Source organism: Ursus americanus, chromosome 27, assembly GCF_024610735.1.
Source record: "Ursus americanus isolate L20-20 chromosome 27, mUrsAme1.1.p, whole genome shotgun sequence".
Taxonomy (NCBI): Eukaryota; Metazoa; Chordata; class Mammalia; order Carnivora; family Ursidae; genus Ursus; species Ursus americanus.
In genome coordinates, this window is record NC_142153.1 from 5,701,106 (window position 1) to 5,720,717 (window position 19,612).

Consider the following 19,612-nt stretch of genomic DNA (forward strand, 5'->3'; position numbering starts at 1 on the left):
TTTCCCCAGCTGTGTAATGGGGATACACCATCTCCTTTTCCCGCTATCCGCCTGACCTAACAGCGTGAGAAAGACGAGAAGGAACCCCCAGTTGTTGGCCTCCAGGCCCATCAGGTCCTCCTCCCACTTTGGCTTTGGCCTTTTGTACCGGCCCCACGTGACCTGCCCGGCCGGCTCTTCCCCCCTGTCCCGCCCCGCCCTCCGGCCTTTCCCGGCTCTCGGCTAAGCTCTTCCCGCTTCTCGCCCGCCCCCCTACTTGCCTCCCCTTCTCCCTCCCCCTCGCCTCCCTCCCAGGCTGTTCCCGCTCCCTCCCCCAGGCAGCCGTTCCCTCGCGACGCTTCCCCTCCCCCCGCGGCTGTTCCGCCGCCTCGCCTCCCCTCCCCCCGGCCGGAGCTCACTGTCTCCAAGATGGCGGCCGTGTCAGTTTGGGGCATCTCCGCGGTCCGGCCCGGGGACCCGGGATCCCGGCTCTCTTCCCCCCCGGTAAGTAGCCGAGGAGCCACCGGCGATCGCCCCTGGCCGTCAAGCCCGAGGCTGAGCCGCTCCGGGGCCCGCTCCGCCGCCTCGCGGGGTCGGCGGGCCGCTGCAGGCCCCGTCGCGGCCTGCGCCGCCTCCCGCTGCTCTGCGCCAGGCCTCGGGCTGGGGCGCCGAGGCCGCCCCCTCGCGCCCGGCCGGCGCCCGGCTCCCCCCGCCCCGCGGCCCGTGAGCCGCCCGCCGGCCAGGCTCTCGCGGGCCCAACGCCTCCGCCGCCCGCCCGCCGGGCCCAGCCCCGGGAAACCGGCGGGTGGGCGGGCGGCGAGCGGCCCAGGCCGCGGAGCCTCGGGCTGGGCTGTGCCGGCGAGCCCGCTCTCCCTCGGGGGCGCGCCCACCGCCCCGGCCCCACCTGCGCCCGGCCGCTCGCCGTCCCAGGCCGGGCGCGGCCTCTTCTGCCCGCGCTCCCGGGCGCTAGCTCTCCGGCTCCGGCCGGGTGCGCGGAGATCCGAGCGGGGCTGAGGCGGCAAGTGGGGGTGACAGGCTGGCGGGTGTTGTGGTGCGGAGGAGGCAGCACGTGTGGTGTTGTGTCTGTCGGGCTGTCAGCCCCTGTGCTGGGAGGGGAGGCGGCGGGCTGCCTGTCAACCTTCGGCCGGTTTGGACGGGAGCTGCGGGACCTGTCAGGTTCCTTGGGCAGCCTGCATGCCCCAAACGCCTCCTTTGAACCGACCTCTGTGGAGTTTAGGATTTGGAGGAGCCGGGAACGGGAGATACATTGCTCTTAACTCTTTCACGTGATTTCATTGTTAACTTAGTCCTCGGGTTCGGTTTCCATCTAATGGGAGCGGCGAAGCTGCCCGTTGGCAAGCTGCAGGGTTGTGCAGTTTCAAGTTTTTAAAGTTTCTCGCTCTTTAAAAAGAGAGCGCGAAGATGTGTTTGGGGGTGGGGAATGGAGACCGGGGAAGGACTGTCGGAAGCAAGTTGTACTTTCTCTCTAGCCGCTGGTGTACTTTCCAGAGAGTTTAAGTTCAAGTCTGCAGGCGCTTTTCTTTTGGAAGACCTGGAGACTGGTGAAAACCTTGGCGAGAGAGACAATGAGTAGCTGTCATTCATTCGTTTACCTGCGAGCATAATCAATTAGGACGTTCCCAGATTCTTAAACTCAAGATTGTAGCCTCTCATTTAGTTTAGCGTTAATATCTATATAATGAACGTTCTTGGAGTAAGAATACTATGATTTCTATCCTCTCGAGACTGTCACCAAAATGAAGCATAGCTCTCTCAGGGGGGCTTCTTTTTAGTTAGCTAATTTAAAAATAGATCTTGGCTCAGGTTTGAGTGTTTACTTCAGCCTTTTCTTTCCTATTAGAGTTAATAGGACTGTAGCTTTCTTGATATCTGTTAGTTTTCCTTTTGATTTTAATGTCTTAGTAATTGCTGCGGGAGCCATTTTTCTGTCATTGTGTATGTTGTAATGTAAATGCTCCTCAGAATAAGAGCACACGTTCTAAAAAAAAACATGTTATATTTATTTTTTGGAAGCGAAGAAGTTAATTTGATTCAGAATTCATTGTTTTGGTGATTTTCAAAAAGATCTGTATCTGCCAGATTCTTTTGTTTGAAAGAAGCATATTGACTTTGATCCTGGAGAGGGAATGTATTTATGTGCTTGTTTTACTCATTAATGTACATTTCAGGTCAGCAATCTTGAATCTATGAGATCTCTCTAAACCTGCCAACAGGCAATATAGTACATTTGATGTGTAGTGTGTGCATTTTTGAACCCAGCGATTCTGGGCCTTTCTCACTTCTAGTTTCTCTATCTGTAGCTTGGTTATGAACATTTTGACAGTTGTTTCTCTCTCCAGTATATTGAATATTAGTATTTTAGTTTGGTTTAGGGGACACTATCAGCATGTAATTCTTAAAATTTGAAGGAATTTGGATTTTAAAATTCTTTAAGGACGTTTCTCACTTGATTTTCAGTATTATTTTTCCATTTGGAATGTTTACAGTAATGTACTTAAAATACGAACTTGATCTGTGTAAATTGTATTTTTTGTTTCTTTTAATATATAAAATACTTAAAATTTTCTCTATGGTTTTTTGCTTATTGACTGTTTTTATGCAGTTTAAATGTCTGTAATTTTGAAAGATGAAAGATTCACTCTTAGTTTCATTGCAGGATTCTTTCTGCTAATCCAGATACTTGTTGAAGTGCTGAATAGGTTCTTGGGGAAAGATGTCAAGGAAGAGTTTCAGTTCATAGACTGGTGAGCAGAGATTGTGGAGTACAGAATAGTCAGCACCCCTCTGCTTAGTAGTAGCCTAAGGTCATTCATAGTATATCTCATCTTATTTCCTCATTGTATCCTAATTATTCAGCTTTCCTTTTTTCTTTACCCCAATGGTTTACATACATAATTGTTTTTGGACTGTTGATAGAAACTTGTTAAAACTCTGCAGATGCTCAGTAAACACTTGCTAGTGTTTAATTTTTAAAAATATTAGCCATACATAAAATGTCAACTTGTGCATATTTTTAAAAGGTAGCCAAAACATTATCTTTAAAGACTAGGATGTCTCAGTTATAGCTTATTTACAAAATGGGACTTGATAGAAAACTGACCTTGTTTGTTTTTCAGGCATAAGATGCACATTTTCCTGCTGGGAAGGAGATGTTCTTGAGTTCTTACAACTTTATGAAGAGACCCATGTGTGGTGCTATTGAGAAGTTTACTGGGAAATTTAAAGACATTTCAAATAACAGGTTGTTTTGGTTTTTAAAGTAAAAGTGAGGAGGCACTCTGTTTTGTGAAAGGAGAAAGGACTCAGGCCAGAAAACTTGTATGCTATGGTTAACTGGTTCCCAGCCTCCGAGAATGTTGTTTTCCATGGTGTAAAACTTACTCAGCATCAGGATAAGGGATAACGACTCTATGGATATACAGAATCCTTCACCATGGTAAAACTCGCTAACCCGCTGTATACGGAGTGGATTTTGGAGGCCATCAAAAAAGTGAAGAAGCAAAAACAGCGTCCTTCAGAAGAAAGGATATGCAATGCAGTGTCTTCATCCCATGGCTTGGATCGCAAAACTGTTTTAGAACAATTGGAGTTGAGTGTTAAAGATGGAACAATTTTAAAAGTCTCCAATAAAGGACTCAATTCCTATAAAGATCCTGATAATCCTGGGCGAATAGCACTTCCTAAACCTCGAAACCATGGAAAATTGGATAATAAACAAAATGTAGATTGGAATAAACTGATCAAGCGGGCGGTTGAGGGCTTGGCAGAATCCAGTGGCTCAACTTTGAAAAGCATTGAACGTTTTTTGAAAGGTCAGAAGGATGTGTCTGCATTATTTGGAGGCAGTGCTGCCTCTGGCTTTCACCAGCAGTTACGATTGGCTATTAAACGAGCCGTTGGCCACGGCAGACTCCTTAAAGATGGACCTCTTTATCGGCTCAACACTAAAGCAACCAGTGTGGATGGGAAAGAGAGTTGTGAGTCTCTTTCGTCTTTACCTCCAGTGTCACTCCTTCCACATGAAAAGGATAAGGTAAGAGTGGCATATGCATCAGTGTTCATAGAGGTGATGGTATAGCATGCTGCAAAGTCACATTTCTAAGAAGTTACATAGAAATTATATTCAGGTTTTGTGTTTGGGGACTTGAATGATCACTGGTTTTTTATTGGTGAGTTTTTAGAATTCAGTAGATACCAGTTGTCCTTATACTTTGAAATATTTGACGCCTGAGTTTCAAGTGTGTTGATGTACCTGAAAGAATATATTTAGATAAGAATTTAAAAGTAGCATTCAACTTTAAGGCTGTTTTGTAAGTTCTTGTATCTTACTGATGGAAGTTGATGAGCACTGCTAAATGTTGGAGGCTTGGATTTGAAATAAGCAGGTGACTCTGAGAACCTCTCTTTTTTTCCTTTTTTTTCTTTTTGTTCAACATTATCATTAGACAGGAGTGAGACTGATTCTCCTGACCCATAGTAGTAGCTTAGCAAATTTATCAGTTCTTATTTCTGTTGTATTCTGACTTTCTGTCATGTATTCTTTGCATAGGATAAAGTCCTAAGTGGTGTTTATGACAGGTGTAACTACATGGGTCAGGAATAAAGTATCCTATATTTCTAAAGTTCTGTGGAGTTGCGAGTTTTGATACACAGTGGTATACCTTACTGTGCTCTGTGTTTCATGCTTTTGTTTTGCACAGTTGAAAGTACAGTAAGAAACAGCAAAATTTGGCCCTTAAATAGGTATTGGGGGATGAGGAGAATTTTGTTAGTAGCAGTTTTTTACATTGACGTGTGTCTTAGCTGTAAATTTATTTCAAGTGTTCTGAATTGTAGTTCTGGGGAGAGTGGTAGTACTGATGCACACTTGAGTGTACAATAGTAAGATAATCTTTATTTTGCCTGAGATCATGGAAGCTACTTCTAGGATGAGAAGATTGTAAAGTTAACATTGAATGTATTTAAAAATATTTAAGATTCAGTCTAAACTTATTGCAGTGAATAACCCACCTATAGATTTTTGTTTAAATAGCAATTGAAAATTAACAATATTTTTCTTAGATGAAGTTTTTAGAGATCTATTTTAGGGTTCAATTTTCCCTGTGAACTTTGAAATAGAAACATTATCTTACTGTTATTACCCTTGAAATGATTCTGATAGAATGGTTCTTTGTCATTTGAGCATTTATTAAAAGTGTGGTATTAAAAATTCAAGGTGGACAAGGAACTAAAATGCTTTATTCTGTAGTTCAGTGCTGTAGAACTCTTATTGTAAGAACTGTTTCTTGATCACATATGGCTGAAGTTAAGAGAAGTATAATGATTGATTCCTGAAATTGTTACCAAATGATCTACAGATTAACTACATGGAAACAGGAAATAATTTATAGTTTACAATGAATTCAGTGTTATATCTGTGAATTGAGTATTATAAATTCTTGTTAGAACACCTGGGTGCTTTTTTTTTTTTTTAAAGATTTTATTTATTTATTTGACAGAGATAGAGACAGCCAGTGAGAGAGGGAACACAAGCAGGGGGAGTAAGCAGGCTCCCAGCGGAAGAGCCTGATGTGGGGCTCGATCCCATAACGCCGGGATCACGCCCTGAGCCGAAGGCAGACGCTTAACGACTGAGCCACCCAGGCGCCCCTAATTCAACAGTTCTTACTTTGCAGCTGAGCTGAGACCTCTACATTAAAAAAAAGTTTAATCCAGTAGATATTTGCTGGTTTACTTTTGTTAGAAATATCTTTTTGGCTACATAACTGTGATATATAGTGTTATTAACCAAAGTAACTAAATTTGGAGTATACATTTAGGAAGATTGAGTTTCATTGAATTGGGACTTCTATATCTGTGTACTGGTCTGAATTGAAAACTAATTTTGTGATATCTATGAATTTAGGGTTATTGAGCTGTTATGTATTTTTAGTCTTATTTTCAGTAGTGATTTTCCTCAGTGCTTCCCCCAAAGATAGGAAAAGCTCACATTCGAAATCATAATACAGTGAGGAATTGTTCCTTCTCTGAACAGATTATATGTTTGCTCATTATATTGTATTTTATCTACTTTCTTTACTCTTTTTAATATTGATTGGTTTGCTGTTATGAACCTAGGTATTCTCAAAAAAATTAGAGTGTATTCGACAGTGATGGAGAAAGGAAAGTGTAGGCCAGAGTAGTTTTGCTTTTAGGCCTTAATTCAGCAAATGGTTATTGAGCACCTATTGTGGGCCAGGCATTATTTCGAGTTCCTCTTTATTTTCTTTCTATATCAATTTCAACTCTTATTTCTTTGGGATATCAACCTTTGGAAGGAACTGTAGAACTCTGTTAGATTTTCAGCAACTGAGTGGTTTTTGCTACTTTTGGTGGAATCAGCTGTGTAGAAATACTGTATTTTTAAGAGTTTTGTGAACACACTTGAACTTAAGTGTGTTTTCACATTGATAGGGAGGGAAATCCGTGGGATACTATGATTTAAAAGTTTTATCCAAGTTGTAAGGGAAATTTCTGAGCTAGCTTTAGGGTTGTGGTAGTTTAGGGTGAATTTGTTTGACTTGATGTGTTTACTATGTGTGAAGCACTACTTTAAAGCTATACATACATTAACTTATTTAATTCTCACACAACTCAATGAAGTAGGTAGTGTTACCTTACAGGTGAAGAAACTGAGGCATAAAAGAGGTTTAGTAATTTCTCCAAGTCACAGAGTTAGGGTTAGGTTAGCAAAGCTAGGATTTGAACTTGGGCAGTCTGGCTCCAGTCTTTGTTAACAGCTATACCTACTGCCTCTTGGGAGTTGTTACATATAATGCCTGTCACCTGCAATCAGGTTCACAATTGTGAATGTTCTCGGTGTTAACTTCATAGCACATCTCTAATTATGAAAGGACACATTTCCTTCAACTTCCACGCCTTCACTGTTCGTGTCTCTTTTTCTCTACCATAGACTGGATTTTAAAACTCGCATTGAACCAGTGATAAGAATGAATCAGAAACCAGAGATTATGAAAAATTTAGTTATGTGTACCTGAGGTCCATAAAAAAATAGTTTTGTCTACATGACATTTTGTTTTATTTTTTTTTCATGAAGATAATGACCGTGCTTATTGATTTTCATTTTATCCGTTACTGAAGTTTTCTGATTTGCAGTCTGGGATTTGTTGCATGCTCTACTAGAGTTCTTTCATTTGGGAATTCAAAATGTTGCTTTTCCTTGACGAATTGTGGCATATAGGTGATGGTGATAATGTGAAACTGGCTTAAATAACAATTGGTCCCTTGCAAATTTCTTTCCTTTTGAAATACAGATTTTACTGTAAGGTAATTTGTTCATTTGTTTCATTTATTCATATTCATTCAGCAAACATTTAGATGCCTACCACAATAATGAATTTAGGATTTAGGTCTTGTTGAGGATTAAGGTGGAGAGATGTGAAATAAATATTTTTGGGATTCTTTTTTAGTTTATAAAATATAACTTTTAGTTTTTTACAGTCATTGTTGTTCATAACAATTGAATGTTGTGAATCCCTGAGAAATAATGAGATGTTTCTTGGGTGAGGCTGTATTATTTGAAATTGTGATGGTCTGTGTCTTGAGACACTGAGTCTTGGAAGGACCCTTTTCAGGAATAATTTTCACCTTGATTTCAAACTTCTGGGTTCGTTTTAACACAGAAAAATGTACTTGCGTATATCTAGTTTATGTTACATATCGCTAGTCCAGAAAACTGTACTCTTGCTATAATCAGCCACATCATTAAAGTGTTACTCTGTCGAGTATTGTTGTGGAACAGAATTATAATTTGCTGAAGCATTACAGATGGAAAGGTAGAGACTAATGTTATTGTTTAGGTTATTACCCAGCTGGGTAACCTGGAGGAGAAAGATGAAGTGATAAATTTATAGCCTTTTAAAATAAGTTCTATCTCAATTAGCAATAATTGCGCCTCGGATAAACCTCATTGGCTACGATACTGCCACTGTGCAAAGTTTAAAATAAGTTCTGTCTCGATACAGTAAACTTGTAGTAGAATCCAAATTATTTTTGTTACTGGAATTTGACATTTTAAATTCACAGCATAAGTGGGGCTTTGGTGTAGAGATGTGAATTTGAATGGAAATATGTTTTCAAGTTACAGAGTTAATAATAAAGCTTTGATTTAGGTATTTGGAAGTGGCCTTTATAGTAAAATTGATGCTACATCAATTTTTTGGTGACTCTAAATGTTGTGGGCCCTGAGGAGAAGCTGGCTAGAAATAAAAATTTGTTACTAACAAGTTATTGAGGTAGATTAAATATAAATGTGGTTAGGAATTGTCTTTGTCTCAGTGGACTTATTCTTATAAAAAAAAACCCAGAATTTTAAAAATAACTAAGGCAGAGATATATTTGTAATGCAAGACAATCAACTGTACAGGCAATATTTGGTCTTCTAGTTAGTCTATGAACTGTATGTGTTTTGGTTAATTTTCAGCCCACGACACACCCTGAAAGAAAATTTGAGCTATGAAAGCAACCTTTGGTTTAGCCATTGCTAATCAAAACTTCTATACCCAGCCAATGCACACAACCTAGACATTTTCCTTATACTTTTGACAGTAGCACTTTACTCTTTCTAGGACTAACTTTTAATAAATTGATGAAATAAAAGGGAAGAAATTAATGAAGATGTCAGGTACTATAAATTGCTTCGGGAGTAGGGATCTAGAGGATCTAACCATCTTGACCTTTCTTTGCCCTGTATCAGTAGGCCAAGGGAATGTAAGCAGTTGCTTATAGAAACCTATTAATAGCTAACATTTGTTAAGGGCTAACAGTGCGTTGAGTAGTGTTCTGAGTGCTTTAACATGTTTTCTTATTGAAGTCTCAGAGAATTTTACATTGTTAAATTTTATAGGTGTAGTATATTTATATAATAGCTATTTAATAACATTTAATAATACAGGTTTTCATTATGGCTTCTCATAAAATGCCAATAGAAAATGAATGTATGCAAAATGCATTATCTTATCCATGCTGCCTGTTTTTTTTTTTTTTAATTTTATTTATTTATTTGACAGAGAGACAGCCAGCAAGAGAGGGAACACAAGCAGGGGGAGTGGGAGAGGAAGAAGCAGGCTCATAGCGGAGGAGCCTGATGTGGGGCTCGATCCCATAACACCAGGATCACGCCCTGAGCCGGAGGCAGACGCTTAACCGCTGTGCCACCCAGGCGCCCCATGCTGCCTGTTTTTTATTTAGTTCATCCTGACACATGGGCCAGTACTTTTTACATTACACTTACCTTTAATTCTATGAAAGCAGATAGATAATAGGACTTTTTCTCTTCCTATGTAGAATATTGGAGAAAGTATATTTTCTACACTGACTTGGATCTTAGCTATGTAAGAGGACTGAATCTGGTTGCCATGTTGTTTGGTTAAAATAGAATTAAGAAGTTTTTTGTTTGTTTTTAGTGAACTGGGAAGTGTTAAAATTACAATAATGAATGTTTTGGTGTTCTGTTTTAAACATTTTTAAAGAAACGAATGTTACGTATAGGAATTATTAAGAGCCTCCTCTGGTGAAGTTGTTTACCAGTTGGCTACTCATGGGTGGAGTCAGTTCGCAAAGGATCTGCAGCAGATGAATTAGACCTGTAGCGACTTCACCCTTCTGCTTTTCCCAGCTGGAGTAGGATTAGGACTCATTCAGCTGCAGCTGGTTCCCAGGAAAATCTAGGCTGTTTCTTCTGGTGTTTTCCTTTGACAGGAAAGTCAAAGTTCCAACAGATGGCTTTCATCAGCACTGTACATAACTCTGTAAATTGAAGTCCAAAGAATTACTTTCAACTTCATTAGGGAACAGGTGAAGAAACAGTTTGTAGTATGGCACTATTTGGTTAAGGGTTGAAATTAAGCATGGGGATTATAGTGGTGTAGCATTTAGATTTGCAGAATACCATTCTGGGTCAGAATAGTTTTTAACTGCCAGCAATTAAAAAAAAAAAAAAGACCTGCTAAGGAAAAATAACTTTGGCTGTGGTGTTGAGTAAGGTATATTTATAGTTGGATTATATTATGCTTACAAAGTATGGAGAAATTCTTTGAAAAAGAGAATAGACTTCTCTGCATTTTACAGAATTTTGAGCAAGTAGCAGTCTTGTATAACAGTGTTTCTAATCTTATTTCACAGATAGAGAAATTGAGGGCGCAAGAGATTTAAGTGTCTTGTGCAGTGCCACACAGCAAGTTAATTTGGGAGAAAGTGGTCAGACACTTCTCAGTTCTTTGTTTTTTTTCATTAAGCTGTAGTACTGCTTTAAAATATTAGAGAGCAACGAGTATAAAATAATGTATTGCTTAATGAAAACCATAGAATAAACCCTGGTCTAGAGAATTTTGGTGGTTTTTATAACCACAAATATGTAAATCAGCTTGTTTCTGTGTTTGAAGATAGCTATACATTCTTGAAAGTTGAAACAACTTTTTGTTTGGAAAAGACTGTTTTCTTATGGCTCAAGTTAGAGGAGTTAGTTGTCTTATTTTTTTAGCTAAATATTAGAAGTATGAACATACTGAGCTACCTTAATGCTGGAGGGGAAAGTACTCCTTGAATTTTGAAGGAAAATAAAAGGTCTGCTTACAGTTAAGACTGAGTTTCAGAAAATCTACAACATAGACCTCTGAGGGACTTGGATAATTGGTTAGAACTTAAAAAATTTAGGACTGAGATAGAAAGGTACCAGACTTTCTATAAATAATGAAGTAATTCTTATCAAAGGCATCAGGTATGGGGAGATAGGAATGTAGGGTCTACCGCTGATTGTTACGTGTATATATAGTCTTGGTTCTGGGTGATTTGTAATAGTAAACCTTAAGAGAAGGCAGCAGAGAACAGATTATGTTTGTCTTTTTTGGTCATTGTGACAGTTCATCTCTGCATTACTTTTACTTTGTGGTAAAATTTAGCAAATACATTAGAATAATGGCAAATAAAGGTTAAGATTGGGGACAGCTATTTATAAAATAATTGGGTGGTTTTAAGATTATTGGTAAATGATGTAGAAAGAAAATCTGGCAGCTGAAAAACTTAAAATCTTTGTGTGAGAGAAGACAGCTGATTCCTTTGCCTTTTTTTACCTTTTGTGCAGAAGAGGTAGATTCCTTGTGTGTGGGGGGAAGGGAGGGGGTTATCATGCTTATATTATAGGCTGCTTTTTCCTCCAGGGAATTGTGAACTGTAGTTGACCTGGAGAGCTGCTAAGTGTTGGTTTTCAATTCTTTCTGCTTTGTAGACTGCAGGTTTTTCTTTTTTCTTCATTGGCTACAGTGAAGCATTTAACTCCTAAGTTTTCTAGAACCTGTAACAGAACCCTTAGAAACATTATTACATTTTTTGTGCATGTGTGTTAAGTGTGATGCTGTGTTTTAAGATGGTTTTCCAACTTTTCTATTGAGGACATCTTTAAATATCTGATTTAGGATTTAGATGCTCTTTCACCATTTTCCTGTTTCAGTTATTTCATTTCTTGTCATGCCAATTTTTCTTTAAATTCATAACATAAATCTAAAGCCCTGTTCTTTCTAAAGCAGTGGTTCTTGACACTATATCCACTTTAGAACAACCCAAGGAGCCTCAAAATAAATACCAAACCACTTAAATTAGACTCTAGCAGATCTAGGGGTCCCATATTTTAATTTGTTTGTTTTTTTGTTTTGAAGTCTCCATGTGTATCGAATGTATAGCCAGGATTGAGAACCACTACTCTAACAGAACTGGCTGAGTGTGTCAGGGGACAGAAGCAGCTACTTTTTATCTAATCATTGCAGGTCAGACAAATAACATGAGACAACATACTTCACATCCTCTCCCAGGAACATACTTTGATTGAACCCAGGACAATGTACTCATGGAAACCTAAATTTTGTTTTCTCTTACTTCTGACCTTAACTGCCCTAATCTTCCACCTTTCTCTCCTCCTACACCTGCTCTCTCATCAGGGTCTCATATGGTATGTATTTTGGAGAAGGTTCCATGTGTGAGTTTGATGGGTGCCCCCCTCCCACCACTATAATGTTTTTCTTCTAATTGCTTGGCCTTATGGTTTATCACCTCAGTTACTCGCTTTACTCCTCTAATTGGCAAACCCCAACCTTGACATTAAGCCAACAGTTTTTCTCTCCCTGCTCCTATATATGGGACTGTTTGTCATTTTGAAGAAAATTGCACAAACCTTGTGGTGGGATGCCACTTACAAATTTGTGGCCTCTAATCAGTTCTGCTTTGGGACGTATGTCTATGTCTTTCATCTGTTCTCTCTGCAGCAGTTCAGTATTTTCTCCAGCCCTTTCGCTTTTCTCATTGTCAGCAGACACTCCCATATTCTGCTTCACAGAATAGAATCTCTCTAGCCATATGAGCTCATTCAGTTTATACCCCTCCTACACTAACCTAATTATGTCTGTACTTATTTTTACCCCCTTTGCTACTTTTTCAGAGATTATGAAAGAAGTGTCTTGTCTAGAGCTCATCTCTCTATGTTCTCTCCTGTCTCAGGGGCCTTGTCCCATCAGTAATGTTCCCAGTCTTTCCACTCTTTGCCTCTTAACGTGGGGAAGTCTCTCCCATCAAGTTAGAATAAAAACAAAAACACTGTTCGAGATCCTTCTGTACATCTACACCCTATGTCCTTTCCTTCATTTTGAAACTTCTTGAAAAAAGTCTGTATTCAGTCCACATCTGTTGCAATCTGCCCTTTGGTCCTAGAGCACCATTTGAAACAGTTCTTGTGTACAGTTTTCAGTCTTTATGTTACCTGACTTTTCAGTAGCATTTATGCTTGTTGACCATTCTCTCCTCCCTTGACCTTTGGGATAATTCTTTGCTAGGTGTCTTCCCTGTTCTCCATCTTTCTGGTAATTCATTTTCAGTTTACTGGCTTTTTATCTTTTGCCTGAATCTTGTATGTCGGATTTCCTAGGATCCTGGTTTTTTTTGTTTTGCTTTGTTTTGTTTTGTTTTGCTTTTTCGAGAGGGAGAGAGAGAGAAGGGGGAGGGGCAGAGGGCAATTTTTTTTTTTTTTTTTTTTTTTTTAGGTTATTTGAGGGAGAGAGAGAGAGCGCGTGCACTTGCAGGGGGAGGGAGAGGGAGAAAGAGAAATTCTCAAGTAGACTAGGAACTGAGTGCGGAGCCCCATGTGGGGCTTGAGCCCATCACCCCCAGTTCATGACCTGAGCTGAAACCAAGAGTCGGATGCTCAACTGACTAAGTCACCCAGGTGCCCCCCTAAGATCCTGTTCTTTGCTTGCTTCTTTTTGTTTCAACCTTCTGAGTTATCTCTAGACTTAACCTCCACTGTACTAATGACTAAATTCATAATCCAGATCTCTCTTTTGAGCTCTGGGCTTGTATATCCCACAGTGTAGTGTCTTGTCTTAGTCACTTCAAATTCATGATCACCCAGATGGAATTCATCACCTTCTAAGTTGCTTTTTTGATTTCTTGTTGTGGTACGAGACATTGCCATTGACTCTGATTCCTAAAAGAAACTTTGGTGTTATATTCTACACTTCACTTGCACTTCTTTTGGATTCAGTTCTAGTCCATTCCCAATCTTTTCTACTTATTTAACATCTCTTTTAATTAAATTCTCCATTCCAGCTGCTACTCTTAGTGCAGGTCCTTGTCATTTCTCTCCTGATTTAACTTAGTAGTGTCCTCACTGGTGTGCCTTCCTTAATATCATCTCCATCCAGTTCATATTATTGCCAAGAATGATCCTATTAAGAAGTGATTAGGAACATAGGCTCAAGAACCAGACCATCTGGGTTTGCATCCCATGTAGGCACCACTTGCTTTATGACCTTGGGTAATTTGCTTAATCTTTCTTAGCCACGTTTCTTTCTATAAAATGGAGATAATACAGGGTCTATCTCAAAATGAAGTTTCAAAGATTTAATGAGTTAATACATCAGTGTTGTCTAATTGTGCTTTGTGTGATGATGGAATGAATGTTCTATATCTGTGCTCTATACAGTAGCCAGTGGCCTTATGTGGCTATTGAGCTCTTGAAATGTGGCTGGTTGATGAAGAATTTAATTTAATTGTAATTTAATTGAAATAGCCATATATGGCTAATAATTACTGGACGGTGTATTCTGTAGAATACATAAAATCCAGTGCTCTATAAATGTCAGCTATTATTACCATCTTTCTAAAGTTAAACTTACTCCTCTGCTTAAAATCCTTCAGTGCCAGTTCTTTGGCATAATGTATATAACTTTTAATCACCTTTACCCCATCATATTGCTCCAAAGTTGTCTACTGCTACTTCATATGCCCTCTGTGTACCATTATACTAGTGGTTTTTAAAGTGTTGCCTTAGGGACAAGAAGTAGCAGTAGGGTCACCTGAAATTGTTTGAAATGCAAATTCTTGGGCCATATTCCAGGCCTACTGAATCACAAACTGGGGGTGGGGTCCAGCAACTTGTATGTTAATAAGCCCTCCAGGTGATTCTGATGCATGCTGAGGTTTGAGACTCACTGCACAATCCAAACAATTTGTGGTTCCTCAGATCCACCTTGTTTCTCTAGCTCCTGTTTTTCTCCTATCTGGAATGATTATCTTTTCTTTTCTTCACCGATTAGCTCTTATTTAACCTTGCAGGCTTAGTTTAGGCATATCCTCTCTTTCTTCTTCATTATTACTCATCCTGCTTCCAGGTTGACTTAGAGAGCTCTCTTCATGCCCCTGATATCCTGTACATGCCTCCTTCATAGCCCATTTTACATTGTATTGTTGCTTTAGCCTGCCTCCTACTAGACAGTGAATTTAGGATCTTGTTTTTCATCTTTGTATCCCTGTCTATCTGGCACAGTGTCTGGTATGCTTTGCAAGTATTTATGGAACATTTTCAGGTGCCAGCACAGTGATTAAGTCCTGAGTAAAGGAGATACAGTCTTTGTAATTAACACACACAGCGGTAAGGGCTCTGATGGGGTAAAACCTAGTGCTATAGAAACACAGAGGAGGGGGTGGGGAAAGTTAGGGAAGTCTTCTTAGAGGAAGTCACATGTGAGAGGTTAGTGAGGTGGGGAAGCAAATGGGTGGGGTGGGAAAGAGAGTGGTTCCTGCAGAGGGAACAGCACGTACAAAGGCCTAGAAGCAAAACATTGTAGGCCCATAATAAATGTTTAATTGAGTAACCAAAGAATAAAGAACCAAATCACACGTCTGACTTGTAGATCTTGGTTTTGGAGTCACTATCCTCCCCAGCAAACATTAGTTAGCATTTTATATGTTTCTGCATTTTGTTAGCAGCTTTTTTTTTTTTGAAAGATTTTGTTTATTAGAGTGCACAAGCGGGGGGAGGGGCAGAAGGAGAGGGAGAAGCAGACACCCTGCTGAGCAGGGAGCCTCCATCCCAGGACTCTGGGATTATGACGTGAGCCGAAGGCAGACGCTTAACCGACTGAGCCACCCAAAATAAGATTTTGTTTATTTGAGGGGGGGAGAGAGAGGGCGAGTGAGAGAGAGAGAGCGAGCACATGAGCAGGGGGGAGGGGCAGAGGATAGGGAGAAGCAGGCTCCCCGCTGAGCAGGGAGCCCAATTTGAGGCTCTGTCCTAGGACCCTGGGATCATGACCTGACCTGAAGGCAAACACTTAACTGGCTGAGGTACCCTAGTGCCCCATCAGCTTTTATTCTTTTTTTTTTTTTTTTTTAAAGATTTTATTTATTTATTTGACAGAGATAGAAACAGCCAGTGAGAGGGGGAACACAAGCAGGGGGAGTGGGAGAGGAAGAAGCAGGCTCCCAGAGGATGAGCCTGACGTGGGGCTCGATCCCAGAACGCTGGGATCATGCCCTGAGCCGAAGGCAGACGCTTAACGACTGAGCCACCCAGGCGCCCCCAGCTTTTATTCTTGATATGCTTTCTTTGAACTGAAGGTAAGGTGTGATAGGGTAACCTCCAAGGCAGCAGGGTACATTTGAGTGTGTGTATTTGTTTGCTTGCCTTTCAATGGTAGAAGATAGGATTGGTTTTATCTGAAGTATTCATGCAGGGTGAGTATACATCCGTGGTACAGAGGTAAATGCTTTCCTCTTATTGCATAAGAATAGGCCAAGATTTTTAAAAAAGCAGCTTCAAACTTAGAGCGTTGACAAAGCATATCATTAAGAAAGCTGACAATCTGCCAGCTTTTACAACCACAGTTGTTGGTACTTTTGTAGCCCCTCTCTGTATTGGCCCTTTTTGCCCTTATTGCTGCCATCCTAGGCTTCCTGTTGCTCTCATTAACCCTCCATTTTAAGAGTATCCCCAAGGCCTTGGTTAACATAAGCACCAGCTTTGAGTTGGCACTTGAATATCTGCTTTTCTGTTTGGATTTTACATGTGTAACTTTCTTTCTCTTTTCTTTTTTAAAGATTTTATTTATTTGTCAGAAAGTGCACACAAGCAGAGGGGAGTGGCAGGCAGAGGGAGAAGCAGGGAACTTAATGTGGTGCTTGATCCCAGGAACCTGGGATCATCACCGGAGCTGAAGGTAGCTGCTTAACCGACTGAGCCACCCAGGTGTCCCTACATATGGTACTTCAGTAAAAACTTACCTTTACTTTCTTTGAATGCTTTACAAGTCGGTTGACTTTGTTATCTATTAAGTGTGAAAGAATAATAAAATTACAGAGTTTTGTTTCTGATAACTTCTGTTAAACAGAGAACTCTTAACTTCAGCAAAGAAAGCTAGAGAAAGAAAAAGAAATATTTTTCTCTAAAACTTCATTTGGGTGGTAATAATTATGTTTCTGAAGTGTTTCACAGATCATAAAGAATTTTGCTTTCACATATATCTTCTTTTGCTCTAACACTTTTGTAGTAAGGTAGGCAGTCCAGCTGTTATGATTGCCAGGTTTTATGTATGCAGAATTACGTGATTGGTTAAGGCATTAAATGGAATTACAGTCATGGTCTCTTTCAAGTCCAGTACTCCTTCTGCCACGTTAGGCTGCCTCTTGTTCATGAAAATGACAGGCATTAAAAAAAAGTGGTGTCCTTTACTATTTATTATGTACATCCGTTCAACCATTTATTGGGTCATATCTTTGTATCCAGGTCCTGACACTTTGTAAGATGCTCAGAAAGTGTTTGTTGAATTGAAAGTGTCAGGTTTAAACTGGAAGGGGAAATGATAGAAATCAGGTTGATTTTTTTAAAGCTATTATTAACTCTCTTTAAACTTAGAGGCTAAACCATTTATCTTCTCAAAATTTATAGTCTCTGTAGATTAAAAGGAGAGATAGAGTTTCAGATGTTTTCAGCAAATGTTTGATACCTCAGCTAAAAAGTACCGTTTGCTACTTCCTTCAAGGTAATATTTGTTCTCTGTTATCCATAAAATACTTTTAAAACCTTAAGAAATTGTGTTTGCCCAATAAATAATAATGTATTCATTAGTACATAAAATTCAAAAAGTACAGAAGAGTGCCATTAAAAGTATTCTTCTAACTCCTGTTTCCAAGCTAATCATTTCCCCTCCTAGGAGGCATCCAGTGCGTTTGGTTTCTGCCTACCAGACAGATTCTCTGTGTATATAAGCAATCACTTTTATATATGCATTTCCCCCCACAGTTGATAGCAAACCTTCACATACTGTTCAGCACCTTGCCTTGCTTTTTTCCCCACTTGTTTTTTTTCTCCACTCAATAACCTCCTTTGTGCATTATTTTAGATTTGTAAGTTCCTAGAAGTAGAATAATTGGGTCAAAGAATGTGTATGCCTTTGTAATTTTGGTATTTCTAAATTTCTCTCCATAGAGATTACCAGCAGTGTATTTTTTGCCTACACCCTTTGCAACACAGTGTTATCAAACTTTGATCTTTGGCAGTCTGATAAATGAAAAATCATTATCCATTTTTGACTCAATTTTTTAATTCTCATTGGAGTTTGTTCTTCTGTCCTCGTGTCCAGAGGCAGCCTCTGATCTGTATTCTACTACTAGTCTCTGTTAAGCCTGATTACTTAAAGCATACAATTCTTAGAGGTAGTCAGAAATTTGTTGAGTTTCTTTTTAACTGTTATGATGTCACTTGAGAAATAGCTAGGTCTCCCTTGTAAGCCTATAATGACCTCTTTCTTGTAGTGGCCTATTTCTATCCTGCAGAATGACCCTTCACCCACCCCTCAATCTTAAGTTTGTGCTTTTGTACGATGGTGGGGAAACCCTATTCAGTAGATGATTTAGTATGTTCTTGCTTGTCAGTCTTTTAAAATGGATGTTATGTAGCACTTGTATTTGAAAACTTACATAATTTTGAATAAATATTATGTGCTAGGTATTTAGGTCACAATAACCCCTTAAGGAAGGTTGTCTATTTTATAGATGAACTAAAGGCTCATAGAGGTCAAGTGATTTGCCCAGGGTTGTAGAGCTAAAATATATGTGCTAGAATGTACAGGCTAGTGCTAGTCAAAAGAAAAAAACCCTGTAAATTCAAAGTTGAGATAAACTGGAATTCTGGTAAGTCGGTGCAGTAGTTTAAAGTTCTTTGTGAGGGGTGCCTGGGTGGCTCAGTTGGTTAAGCGTCTGTCATCGATTGGCTCAGGTCATGATCTCATGGTCCTTGGATTAAGCCCCGTGTGGGGCCCCCTGCTCAGCGGGGAGTCTGCTTCTCCCTCTCCCCACCAATCATTCTCACTCTCTTTCTCTCTCTCTCTCTCTCTCAAATAAATAATAAAAAAAATCTAAAATTAAAGTTCTTTGTGAATAATTACAAAACTAATTCTGATTAGTTTGGGGCTTATGTAATATTTAAGAGCCACAGATCTCAGCCTCATCACTTGTTGTCTGATCTTTAAATTACTTCATCTTCCATGAGTGTCAGTTTCCTTTTCTGTAAAAGGGTTAGTAATAGTACCGAAATTGCCAAATTCATCAAGTATCAACCTTTTTGAAGATTATTTTTAGCCCAAGCAGGTCATAGCTGCAATGGTTTTTTAGCCTTTGCTTTCAAAAATAAACAGCAGGAAGTAGTGCTGACTTCCCTCTCTTTTCTCCAATGAAACAACAAAACAGATCAATTTATTAACCCACAAAATATTGTCATCACATTTTGAAAAGTATTTGAAGTTTTTATGAATGTGTATAAATTTTAACAGGACATAAAAACAGACATGTAGGTAGTTTAAAAAGTGTTTTTTATATACTTTATAATCCACTTAAATTAAGATGGACATTCTCTGGTCATATTCCTTTGGAATAGGCAAAATATTTGAACAGTCCCCACATTTGGTCCTATTTTTTAATAACAGTGTTTCTCCCCCCTCCCCCTGATAAAAAAACAAGAAAGTACTCCCTTTGTCGAAGTTGTCAAATAGGTCTTTCTTTTGTATCTTGAGGCTCAGGAGTAAGGCTTTATCCTTGGAGTTGTTGTTTTTCCCCATGCAAAGTGGCCTGGCTCATATTGGGAATCAGACGCACAACTTTAATATAATTAAGTATCCCCTTGTATAGTACTGTTCCTCAAATTTTCATCTGGGAATCTTGTTGAAATACAGTTTTAGGTCTTTGGTGAGGCCTGAGATTTTGCATTTCTACCAAGCTCCTGAGTATTCTCTGC

General features: G+C 39.6%; 1 protein-coding gene and 1 pseudogene across 2 annotated transcripts in view; one reads left to right on the plus strand and one right to left on the minus strand.

Annotated features, from left to right (window-relative positions):
* The first annotated feature begins 387 nt into the window (after nt 1-387).
* Nucleotides 388-19,612, plus strand: part of KAT6A (lysine acetyltransferase 6A) — a 112,261-nt gene continuing 93,036 nt past the window's right edge. The window contains exons 1-2 of one of the 2 annotated variants that reach the window (XM_045779186.2): nt 388-483; nt 3,117-4,033. In XM_045779186.2, the coding sequence (XP_045635142.2) occupies nt 3,434-4,033 (600 nt within the window). In that variant the 5' untranslated portion in view covers nt 388-483; nt 3,117-3,433. Of the gene's footprint in view, nt 484-2,614; nt 2,745-3,116; nt 4,034-19,612 lie in introns of those variants that run through there. The other variant, XM_045779187.2, reaches the window with a different exon arrangement.
* Nucleotides 7,932-7,999, minus strand: LOC123780344 (U4 spliceosomal RNA; annotated as a pseudogene).